Source organism: Triplophysa dalaica, chromosome 8 (genome assembly GCF_015846415.1).
Source record: "Triplophysa dalaica isolate WHDGS20190420 chromosome 8, ASM1584641v1, whole genome shotgun sequence".
Classification (NCBI taxonomy): Eukaryota; Metazoa; Chordata; class Actinopteri; order Cypriniformes; family Nemacheilidae; genus Triplophysa; species Triplophysa dalaica.
The window spans coordinates 17,592,109-17,605,001 of NC_079549.1; the positions used below are offsets into that span (position 1 = coordinate 17,592,109).

Here is a 12,893-nt window from a genome sequence, read left to right on the forward strand (position 1 = left end):
CTGAATTTAGTTTCTAAAGGTATGTGGTTAAAGATTTTCATTTATATCACTACTATTCTCATCCTTCAGGTTAAGAATCTGCAGGCTCTACAAGCATAAAGCATAATACTGGTATTTGAGCAAGTAAAGCTGACCATGCAACTATGCCTTTGAGTGGATAACTGTGTTTAACAAAACTAAAGTGTTACAAATGTTTCATAAACTATATCACTGAATTATTTGCAAAACCTATTTTGTCATACTTTAAATCGTGTATACTCAGTTTTTATGAGCTGAAAGGTTACCTGCTGCTCAAAGTGTTTATTTGACTCCTCTTATTAAACACAGAGCGGCACATTGCAGACGTTTACTGGATTATGTTATGTGTAAGAACACTGCAGTGTGTCTGATTGTAAAAGTTTGCAATACCTTTTGGATTATTGGTTGAAAGTATTTTAGGATTTATAAACTTGACACTATATTGACAGTTTTAGCATACTTCATCATACTATCAATCCCAGTTCATTCAAAAATAGAAATTCTGTATTATCTTTCAAAACCCGTATATAAGATATATCAAAATAAAAGAAGACGTTTTGAGAATTGCAGTGAATAGGGGCATATGTTTGGTTACCAACATTTTTAACAACTTATTTGGTGCTCTGCAGGTTTTGAATGACATAAGGATGCTCAGCAAATTTTCATTTTGGGATAAACAATCACTTTAATGTGCCCTTTTGTATGACAGATGCATTTATTCATCCCTAAATATTAATATGCATTGCTCATCGAGAGGCCTGAGAATGTTAAAGACAAAAAATGTTGACGCCTTTTTTAGACTGCATTTTGTTATCTTCCTCAGGCAGCACAGTTCATGTACTGTAAGGGGTGGCATATCATACACAGATAAACAGGTTCCAGAGTTTGAACCCCAAAAGCAACCTCATGACTCACAGTTTAGGATACCATTGCAGTCATTTAAAAACTACTGCACAGTAACTTTTTCAGAAACCTCACAGAAACTCTGTGTATGTGACACATTGCAATTGACAATATTTGCATTTTTAAACATTTTCCATATTTGGTCATAATCTGAGCTGCTTCTTATCCTCTATATTCAATAGAGAATCACTTAAACACAATTTTATTGCATATTGCTTGTTGTTTCTTTTATATTGATTGGCTACAAAGCCCATAGGTCACTAAGGTTCCTTCAATGGTAGTGGTTCCCTCTAAAAAAAGTTGTTTAAACGTGCGAACACTTGCTAGAATGATATTATTTGGCTGTGTTGTTTAAATATTTGTAGGTTTTAAGAATATTTTATTTTAAACCTAAACTTTTTTAGGTTTTTCCGTTTATTTACATGTACTCATTCGCACGCTCCGCCCTTATCCGTGTGAAGGGCGGATCCAGTGAAATTAACCAATGAAAAAATCACAACAGCAGTCACCGTAGAGCACAAGCCAATAAGAGTTTAGCACAACCGTAACTTCCTTATTACGCTACTCTGACGTCATGCGTATTGTCGTCCAATCGGATTTCTCGTGGCGTTTACACCGCCAAGCTCAGTTTTACAGACCCAGAGAGGGAGCAGTTTCTACTGTCTGCGCGTCTATTCATTCAGCGATAGACAGTGAAGGCGGACGTTAGGACGCGAATGCAATCGACCGTAAGTGAGGTCAAGGGCAAATTCGAGCCCACGCATACATCTTTGATCAATATATTTGTGTTAGTCATTTATTATACTTAAAGTGCTGCCATTCATCTGCTCTTGCAAATGATGACAATTTGGCAAATGTGTGTAACGTTACCAGAATATTGGCTATTTACCTCAGTTTGGGTGTACATGTGATTATAAATCGCATCTGTAATCGTTTGTCTGTTACCCATTTGTACAAAATAGTTGTTTTTTTGTGTAAAAAACGGAAACTGTCTCAAATTGCTGGTGTTAGCTACCAAGCTAACCCATGTCAAATCCTTCTGCCAGTTTATTGAAATGTAAAATGCTCGCTGATATTTACCCGCTGGAAAACGCACAGCCTTAATGTTATATAGTATATAATTGATATATCAATTCAAAATCCGTATGAGTTATTTGAAAGCTGTTGAGATGACCTCGATTTGAGTGAAAGTTAGCTTAACGTACCCAGCTCGTATGGTTGCTTTTTCAAAACTGTGACTTTATTTAATTGTTTCCAGAGCTTACTAGACTTATTTTCTACATATGAAAAGGTTGAGATAATCTTGCATAACTGCGAGTATTTCATTATTGAGACAATGACAAGTTTAGGTGGTTAATGGGACCTGTCATTTCAGCTAGCAGGCTAGTAAAGCATAACTGCATGGCTTTGCATTAGCTTCTATGTAAAATGGCTGCCAGGCATAAAACCAAAACCATTCCTGCCTTTATGAGTTCAGATCAGGGAGCAAACGATCATTTTACCTCCTTTAAAGCATTTTCATTCACCTAAAGAAAGAAACGTGGAAAGACCAATGATTCTGCTGCCCAACAGTTGAAGTGTTATGACTGTCAACTGTGCTGCTATGTATAAAGATGCCTGTTTTCAGTGTATTAAAGTTTTCTTTACCAAAGTTCTAGTGGAGAAACTTTTGATCAAAGATATGGATCATTTGAATCCTCGCGTGAATCCAGATATGAACATTTAACGGCCATCAGTAGCTGCCATGCATTAGGTGCATGCTTAACATCCGCATCCATTTTGGGGTTTATGACTGTGCCATGATCCTAAAACCAAACGGCTCCAAAGTGCTTATTACAAAAGCATCACGGTCAATTATTGCACATGGGCTTTTTGTTCTTGACATTATTTGATTTATCTTTGTTTCCTGTTTGAGAGATGGGGCTCAGACCTCCTCTTCCTCTGTCCTCTTGCTAACTGGCTATGCCAACAAAAACAGCACCTAAGAAGGCAAAGGGCTTCAAGACTGTAAGTTCAGAGGAAAGTTTACACACTTCGTTTCCAGGCGCTCAATCGCGTACGATCCTTTCGCAAAACGATGCGAGTACATGCACGAGACTCGATCCGGTAACGATGAAGCAGGACGGGCACATTTTGATCCCATTTAGAGGAGGGTTTCGTTGCAAAACGTGTTTGGAAGGCAGCTAGCTAACTGGGCTAACACGCTTTATTCTAGTGCATATGGCTCCAGTTGGTTGCATTATGTTTGAAGCAGAAAATACTAATAACAAATTAATGCGGTCGTCTCGACCCCTTCGGTTTGCTGTAAGTGTTTACATGTGTTTTTTACAGCAAGGGAAATTGTTGGTTAATTCAGCATATATATAAGGGCCCTTTACTTGTGCAAAAAGTTGCTTAAAACGATGTAAACTGTTGCATATCGATGAGTTTTAGAAGATTGCATGCTGGTTTTGAATGCAAGGGTGGAATATTTCACGTTAAAGAGATGGAAAGATATCACTCTTTGTCTGGTAATATAAGATGGATTGGTGCTGGAAGGAAATCGGCGGGCCTCGTTTTTATCCAGTATAGATGTTTCTAATCCAAGTAAACTGCCTACATAGACAACCTTTCTGAGCATCACTTACAAGGACTTATAAACTCGAATGTAAAAAAATTCCCTAGAGAGCTCACAAGCTTTAGCCAGGGTGTTTGTCCAGTGCTCTCAGGAATGCAATGTGCATGAACAAGGGTTATAAACATGGCAGTTTGGAAGATATTGAAAACCAGACTAGACCATAGATGGAAATACCTGATTTACTTGTTTCAAATAGCATCCCTTTAAAAGTGTGATAGTATGTGACCCAATGGCGGATGTCGCAAAATAAAAAAAACATTCCTTCGTAGTCATTTTCTCTATGATGACAAAGATTTGTGTGGTAACCTTGGTTACAGTCTTGTAATATCCTCAGCTCTTTTGCCAAATCAGTTTTAATTTCTGTTGCAGAGACATTTTGTTGTGGAAATTTGGCTCAGGTTTTTCAGCTAGACCAAGCATCTATTCCTCAGCCCCAAGGATCATGGCCAAAGATGTGAGTATTTCCTTATTAGATAGGAAAGTAGTGTACGTCAATGAGTTCACGGTCATCCTTTTTTTCCATAGGCTGGTCTGATTGAAGCCAATGGGGAGCTGAAGGTTTTCATTGATCAGAACTTTAGCCCTGGCAAAGGTAAGAAGAGGTTAAGTGTGAGATAGAAGCATCAAATAAGAAAAACGTTCTTGCTTTGTGAAGTTGTTATGATGTCACATTTTAGGATAGTTCATGTATAATCTGTTAGGTTCTTGTCTGCATCAGCAGCTGTATTTATGAAGTTACGCAGCCCTTGAGGATTTTAGATCTCGCAGTAGTGTTTAGAAAGGCCAGACACCTGCTTGAACTTGGTGTACATTATCTTTGATTTCTGCTAATGTAACTCTGCAGGTGTACTTTCACTGGTGACGGTGCATCCACAGACAGTGGCAGTTGGAAAACAGATTTTGCCAAAAACACTGGGCCCTTCAAACGTGAACATCACACCACATATGGTAAGACTTGAATAGGCAGTGATCATTTTGAGATAGGTCGAATTAAAGTCTCACAGTTAAATTTGTTCACACTGAACACAATTTCAGTTTGTTTTTCACATCTGAGTACTGTTATTGACTGTTTTTTCAGACTTTGTAACCAATTTCCAGTTTATCTACACCGGCGCTGTATTGATGTAGACATCAGCATGATGCCAAATTGCATCGGGTCTCAATAGAAAGGATTTTGTTTCTGCTTACTCTCTTTCTGGCAACTTTGTCTCTACTGGGTGCAACACAAAATAATAAAATGTCAGAATCCATCTGAAAAGAAGTTTAGATGGTTTCAAAGAAACCACATAAACAAACGTAACTGTACATGCATACTTTGTGACCCAAACTAATTCGGTACACATCCGCAAATAATAGAGTCCGTGTAGATTATTTATGAAAACATTCGAAAGAAATAAGTAAATTGAATTAGCTAGTAAGTTAAATGTTGGTAAAAGACGTTAATATGTCCGCATCAAAAGACATTTACAAAAGTTATTTTATGTCCATAGAAAGCACAGTAAATGTAAGTGAAATGTATACTTTATGGTTTCAACTAAGTTTTTGCATAATAAAATGTCAAAATTTGGATAAATTAATGTTACATTGTCATTCTGTGTAACAGAATATTTATGAACAATTTCAAACAACATGCTTATTCTGTCTTGTACATATTAAAACATGTATAAATATAAGGGGGCATATTACAGTTTATTATGCTTTAAATCAGTAAAAAAATCTTATTGACAAATGGGCAAAACCTATAGGATTGTGGCAAATGTAAAAATAAAAAATTAAAACTAATTAGCATTTTGGGTGAAAGATCTTTATTATGTCATAAATTATTTTTTGATGAAAATATGCCTGACAAGATTGTTTCACTGAATACAATTTTAGTCTTCTGTTTAAAAAAAAAAAAAAATTTGCTCGAAAAACAAAATCAAATGTATTTATTTTTTAACAGAAACAATTTAAAGCAGTATAGACTTAGTGGGCATAGCTGGGAACGCCCACAAAAATGTCATATCTGTCTGTGCCGTGGGGGAAAACAGTCCATTACAAAAATGCATGTGGACCTTGTTATGCGCTTGATCCGAGCTCTTTGTAATGATTATGACTGATTTTTACTTTGTGCAGTGTGGAAAAGTTGCTATGTTGGTGTTCTGAATCTCTGACGTTTTATATTCTGTGAAAAAAACTGATTTGTCTGTGTAGTCCCATCCCCCTGCATAGCGACTCAGGGACTTTCTAAAATGTTTATCGTGAAAAACACTTATTCCTTCAGTGATTGTGTGATTTGGTAAATTTTACCCCAAGTTTGGGATAGTTTGTGTGACAAGTTATTATCTTGCACTCTTTCATGGAGTTAGTTTTGTAGTCAAGAACGCTAAATTAAAAATTATTTACAGTGGTCAATGTAAAATATTAATGCTTCTATGGTTCGTAATGGCAATACTGAACTGTTATTTGATTAAAATAACCCTTATACGTACTTCTGTCCTCCCCATAGACATCCATTATAAGCAAGCAGCTTTGTGGTTTAAAATCGAAGCAACCACCATCTATAGCCAAATAATTGAATACATTTCTTTACCACTGATATCAAACATTAACATAAAATTCTGCGTTCTAAGCTTAAAATGGTTCAAGGCAGCGATAAACTGTTTCCTTGTAATGGACTTTAATGTGTGAAACCATCGCGTGCTACAGTCAAAACTGTGCATAAAATGTATTGATTTAACATGTTAAGACTGACTAGTCTTTTATAGCATGGCTTTACTGAACATTAGATAAAAATATAGACAGTTGAATGACCCTGGGATACGGATATTACAATTGTCGCCTAGCTGGAGACTCAATCAGGTACCAAAATTGACAAGAAACCACAACTCCAGGCCATTTCGTTCAGTCGTTTCTTCAGTTATAGATACTGCACGTTTCCCACCCAATACAGCTCGGTTTTTCTATTTGTCTTTTCTCTGTTGAACGGAAATAGTGTTTTATGTAGACAAAACTGGCTAATGCCAGGCATTCCCACACCGACTCCGCCCCAGGCTGCGCCCCCAGCTATTACACGACATCGAACAAGTCTATTACACTTATTGTTTTTATGCTTAAAAACACTTTTAGGTCTTTGACCCATGTATGTCAACCCAGAATTATTTTGGGTTACCAGTAGAAGAACCATTATTTGGCTAAACTTAAGTATGAGAAAGTTACAAGACCCGTTTAATAAATTGTTAAATAAATTGTTTATTTAATAAAATGTATAAACAATAAAATAAGTTAAATACAGTTTTTATACAATAAAATATATATTAGTTTAAATAAAATATAAATAGTTATATTATTAGCCACTAGCCAGACCGATCAACAAACACAGATATGAAGTTAATGCAGGTGCGTTCTATAAAACCATCTATATTTTTCACTGAATCATTACTGATCATTGAGGCAGATACATCTGTAACATTCATTGATTTTCTAGAAAAGTTTTTCTGCACTTCATAATTTTCCAATAAAAAAAGTCAGGTCTTAGTCAGATATTTCTCAAAAGTCCTTCAGGTAAGATTGAAACACGCTTTTTAGAGCGAGTTAAAAGTGAATTTAAACAGAAAATGCTGGCTCCTCTAACTGTCACTTGCTGTTTAACCATCTGCCTACTCATCATGGCAATGTTCTCTATTTCTGACCAGATGTCGTTGAGACATAACACCATATGTCATTAAGAAGTAATGTCCAGTAACCAGCTTAAAAATGAAACGCTTTATGTTGGTGATGTGCTCTTTTATTAGATAACCTTTCTTGTTACCACAATAATAATAATAAGTTATTTAGCATTATTTACATAAATGTAAACTTGACCATCTACTTGTTGCAGGTCATCAGCACACCTCAAAGGCCCAGTGGCTCGAATGTTATCCTAATGAACAGCCCGCACACACCCAGCTCTCAGTTTATCACACAGAGTCAACCATCAGAAGCCTCGCCATGGTCCTCGGGGTGAGCTTGAATTCAGCGGAATAATTCACAAGCTGTAATGACACATTTGGTGTATTTTAAAAATACGTACAGTGACAACACTAAGGTGATTTTTCTGTGTGTCTTCAGCTGTTCGAGGCAGTTTCTCTTTTTTTAAAAGACATTTACATTGCTGTCACTGTGCCATGGCACCACTTTAGTACTTTATATAAGATGCCTACAATGCAGAAACAATACATTTATAAAAATATATATATATTTATCCGTTTTTAATATTGTGCACTACTGGTCCTTACTTTCTTCAGAAAGAGGGGGAGGAAAGGGGAGAAGAACGGTAAAGGCCTCAGGCATTTCTCCATGAAGGTTTGCGAGAAGGTCCAGCGGAAGGGTGTCACAACCTACAATGAGGTTGCCGATGAGCTTGTGGCTGAGTTCAGTTCGGGTGATAATCACATCTCCCCTAATGATGCGGTAAGCCTCTGCCTGTGACCAGGAATTGATCTAGAGCTTTGAAGTCAATGCAGAGGATGTGTAGCTCGATAAACTGATTAGAGTCCTTTCGATTGTCGCTTTTAAATTCTCAAATGCTTTTTTCCTTATTTTTCAGCACGTGTATGACCAAAAGAACATTCGACGGCGTGTCTATGATGCACTCAATGTGCTGATGGCCATGAACATCATCTCCAAAGAGAAAAAAGAGATCAAATGGATTGGCCTGCCCACCAATTCTGCTCAGGAGTGCCAGAATCTGGAGGTGGGTAGCCTGCTCCTGCATTTGAGTAAAGGTTTGGAGTTATCCTATGAGGTTTTTGTGCTGCATCCTGAATGCATGCTCTATTTAAGGTGGAGAGGCAAAGACGTTTGGAAAGAATCAAACAGAAACAGTCACAACTCCAGGAACTCATTTTACAGGTAGGAATTTGGCATTTTGCTTTATACAATTTTTAATATAATGTTGCAGTCGAAAATAATTTTTAACCTAATGATTATTGTAGCAAATCGCCTTCAAGAACCTTGTACAAAGGAACCGCCACAAAGAACAACAGACAAAAAGACCCCCAGCTGCCAACTCTGTCATACACCTGCCATTTATCATTGTCAACACCAGCAAGAAAACAGTCATCGACTGCAGCATATCCAATGACAAGTATGATTTAAATCACTAGCTGTAGACTTTAACAGACTTTAATATATTTAAAATGCCTCTGTTCTCTGTTTCTCTGGTCAGGTTTGAGTACCTCTTCAACTTTGACAGCATGTTTGAGATTCACGATGATGTTGAGGTGTTAAAGCGCATGGGAATGGCCTGTGGTCTCGAGGTTGGCAAGTGTTCTGCTGAGGACCTAAAGACGGCCAGAAGCTTGGTGCCCAAAGCACTAGAACCCTATGTCATAGGTAAGTGCAGACAGGCTAGCAGACATCAGAAATACTAGACCAATAATCTGAAATCTAGATCAACCAATACTACAAACTGCAACAATTCTAAGGATTCTGATACATAAGGATATTTTAAGTTGTTATGTTTTCATGCAGAGATGGCACAGGGGCCAATCAGTAATGTCTATATGACGGGGACATCATCGACTAACGGAGGCCGATATCATGTTGGGAGGTGAGTTTCTGTTGTGCGCATTTCAAGTGTTCATAAAAAAAATGGATGCATTTAGAATAAGAGACCGTTTTTGATAACCAGAAATATTTGAACAAAATACCAATTTTGTTTGTCTGTGACAATGAGTGAAACTGCCAGGAATGTAACTGTTATTAAAACAATTATAGTCTGAAACTATGGGATTAATGATGAAGTCAGATCACAATTCAATTCAATACATGATACTGCGTTCCCAATGTAATACTATTACAATATTTTTGAACAACTTGAAAAGTGAAACCTACGCAACATATTTATTTCTCTAAAAATAAAGAATTATGTCAAACCTTTTGTGGTGCAATTTTAGGATGTTTAATCATTTTAGAGTTACAGAATTTACAATATTGAAAGTTTAATTGAACATGTAAACATTTTAACAAATGTTTTTAAAATAACATTGTTTATGTTCAATCTAGTCACATGTTGGCTGCTGGCATTTCAACCAATTACATCAACAGACATCATTAAAAAAAAACAAAGCTTTACAATAAAAAAATGTATTGCAATTAGTGGTGGGCATAGATTAATTTTTTTAATCTAGATTAATTCCAAGATTAATCTAGATTAAAATGGCTCATTTGAATTCTGCCGAAGGCATTCAGAATATGTGTGTTACCCAAATAATGACTAAAAGTAAGTCTTTGAGAACGGGTTTCTCAAGCCAGGTGGCGCATTAGACCAGGGGCTCATCTCCTGTTTCCAAAATGCATCACAAACTGCTTGAGAAAGCTGTTCTACTATGATAATTGGTGATGAAAATTAAATTATGTTCAATAAGATGAACTTGTGTTTACTTCCGCATTAGCTAAGGGATGATTTGCGTTCAGGTGGTACTTGAGACTGGAAGAGCTCCTACAGTACATTTACATTTAGTCATTTAGCAGACGCTTTTATCCAAAGCGACTTACAAAGAGTGAGGGAGCAACAAGCGATATGTCATACAGGAGCCATAATACATGAGATCTCAATACAAAGTTACTGGTTTCAACTAAAGCTAGACCACTACCTGTTGAGAGAAAGTGTTTTTTTTAAACCAATTCCGCATTGCACAAGGTGCAAACAACCTTAGTCTTGTCGATGTTTCTATTGGGAAGCTTCTTAAAAATTAGTATTCCCTGAAGCAAACCCGGCGGCTTCATAGCTGCATCCATGTTAGCACGTCACGTTTGATGCGGTAATTTCACAGTAACGTTATGTTGTGTTCAGACCAAACGCAAATGGCGTGTCAAGCGCGAGTGATTTATATGTTAATGCAAAGAGCCAATAGACCTACTTGCTGCGCGAATCGCGCGAATGAAGCCCTGGTTATGAGATGATGAGGCGGCTTCTGCTTCCGCGAATGACGTGAATCATGCGAGTTGAAAAATCTCGTTCTCGCCCCGTACAGTGCAGTTAAGCTGGTATACATCCGCGCTAAAATATCAAGGTGAAAGTCATCATAGCTTGCGTAGTATAGACCCAACTCCCAACCCAACTTTGAGAATAGATTAACGGCGTTATTTTTTTTATCGCGCGATAAGAGTCTCACTGCGTTAACGGCCCACCACTAATTGCGATGTATTGTGCCATATTGTTAAACCCATTTTAGAAACAGCATGGTAAATTTTTCAGTGGAGCTGAACTGTTTATTTGAAGCAAGATAAGTTTTTGTGTTTGCTTGCTTAAATAGTTGCCTTAATAACAACCTCTCAATGCATTATCCTCCTGTTTGTCTGGTAGTGACATTGGTGCAGATGCCACAATGGCCTCTAGTTCTAATGACTCCCACTACAGCGGATCTCGTGTCGAGACCCCCGTTTCTTACATGGGCGAGGATGACGAGGATGACGATGAGTTTGATGAAAACGATGATGACGACTAAACCCATCGCTTGTTCACCTGTCCATCGTGCACAAATTCTTTCAGCCGCCTTGTCCGAGGATCGATCAACCACGCAGTCCTTTTCCCACTTCTGCATCTCACTGTATTTCACTCTTTACCTGAGAAGGGCATTGAAGAACACGGGCTTTAACAGGATGAGTTGTTATCATCCTGTCTCTCTTAGCTCAGGACGGGCACATCATTGGCTGTGTTTTGTCTCCTGGGAATTCTACTTTTCTGCCGCTGGCTAAAGTTTAGAGGCGTCGCTTTATCCAGTTGTGGCGCTCCTGCCTGACGTTATCTGCTCCGATCCACGTGACGGTCCTCACGAAGAATTCCCCTCTGACATATAGCCATGAAAAACACTGTTGGAAAATGTTGTGTGATATCTGTGTGAAATAGTTCTCTTCTCCTTTCGAATGATTGTTTTGTTTTTGAATGTGCTGGCTTGATTGTTGCAAACTGTTGACTCCAGAACCTATGAAGCCGGCTGCTATTTTTTGCCCAATGGAGGGGCAGGTGTTTGGATGTGTGGACAATTTTTTGTATGCTAACCTGATGATTTCTTGCAGGCTTTTTTGTAGAATTTCCTCTTGTGTGTTTGTCTCCTTGGCGTTCTGAAGAGTGCCGCTTTTTGGAGGACTCTGAGAAGTCAGTCTTTTTGTTTGTTTGTTCTCTTTTGGTTTCAGAGCTTCATAGGCTGACCAGTCTTAGAGACACCAGAGGATATTAGAGACACTTCAAAACCTTAAAGCAGATAAAGGAATCTGCTTCGTTTCTTAAAGACATGATGTCAGATCTCCTGAAAATGTTTTCTAGTGTCCTCTTGTGTCAGTTATAGCTTGGAGCGTGTAAGAATATTATTGTGTATTAAAAAGATATGGGTTTTAGGTCTGTCTCAACTTCCCTTTGAGAATTTCATTTAAAAAAAAAGAATCCTTGTACTGACTCCTCAGAGCAACTTTTCTGTAATCTAATATAAGTTTCAAATTTAAATATATAGTATGTTTTAAGAACTCAAACTCGATGTGTTTCTTGCGACACTAATGTAATACTACTAATTTCATTAAACTTTATTTTATATATTTGCCTTGTGTCTGACTGGATTTGAATATGGACCATTAACCTATAGTGTGACTTTGAAATGGTTTTGGTGTTTTCCTGTTGAATTTTTTTCTTTAAACAGGACATTTATGTGAGACATGGGATCTTTTGAGTACTTTATATTACTATAAATTTGTGTTCTGTTGTCTTAATGTACATAAAATCCCACAGTTGTAAGCATTTGAATTGTACCTACACCAGTGGTGTTTGCTAATTTAGAGGCTGAGGCTAATCCATTTTGGACTTTCCTTCCTCTTCTTTTCATGCTTTTTCAAAAGAGTTTAAGCAAGCTGCGGAAGGCAAGTGACCTCTCCCATGGGCTTGTCTGTTTAAAGCCATTTGCAACAATTAACTTAAAATAGCCTAATGTTTACATGTGTCTTATGATGCATATACCCTTGGATGAATCCGTTGTAGTATTTTGTTGTTGCTTTATTCATTGCATTTGACTACAGGTTTTTAGGTTAAGAAAACAACTTTTGGTTAAACCGTGTTGCAGAATATAATTTATTAGTAGTAGTAGTAATAATAGTGAGACTATAAAAAAACAAAACAATCTGATACAAGTTGTGAATTTCAAAAGATGCACACAAAAATATTCACTGCCCTTCAAAAGAAAGTTGCAGCTGACTACCTGAACATATTGAATGACCAGGTTATTCCATCCATGGTTTTTTTTTCTTCCCTGATGGCATGGGTATATTTCAAGATGACAATACCAGGATTCATTGGGCTCAAATTGAGAGTGGTTACATTATTTGTACACATGGATTGGCCAGA

General features: G+C 37.3%; 1 protein-coding gene across 3 annotated transcripts; it reads left to right on the plus strand.

Annotated features, from left to right (window-relative positions):
• Positions 1-1,526: 1,526 nt before the first annotated feature.
• Positions 1,527-12,094, plus strand: tfdp1a (transcription factor Dp-1, a). Of its 3 annotated transcripts, none has more exons than XM_056755678.1 (12): positions 1,527-1,649; positions 3,908-3,992; positions 4,064-4,130; positions 4,383-4,486; positions 7,398-7,519; positions 7,804-7,969; positions 8,106-8,252; positions 8,342-8,410; positions 8,494-8,645; positions 8,727-8,893; positions 9,032-9,110; positions 10,869-12,094. In XM_056755678.1, the coding sequence occupies exons 2-12, from the start codon at positions 3,981-3,983 to the stop codon at positions 11,008-11,010; spliced, it is 1,227 nt and encodes a 408-aa protein (XP_056611656.1). In that variant the 5' UTR covers positions 1,527-1,649; positions 3,908-3,980; the 3' UTR covers positions 11,011-12,094. The 3 variants fall into 3 exon arrangements, with proteins under 3 accessions (XP_056611656.1, XP_056611657.1, XP_056611658.1); XM_056755679.1 differs by lacking the exon at positions 1,527-1,649 and adding an exon at positions 2,705-2,928; XM_056755680.1 differs by lacking the exon at positions 1,527-1,649 and adding an exon at positions 2,954-3,225.
• Positions 12,095-12,893: the final 799 nt, after the last annotated feature.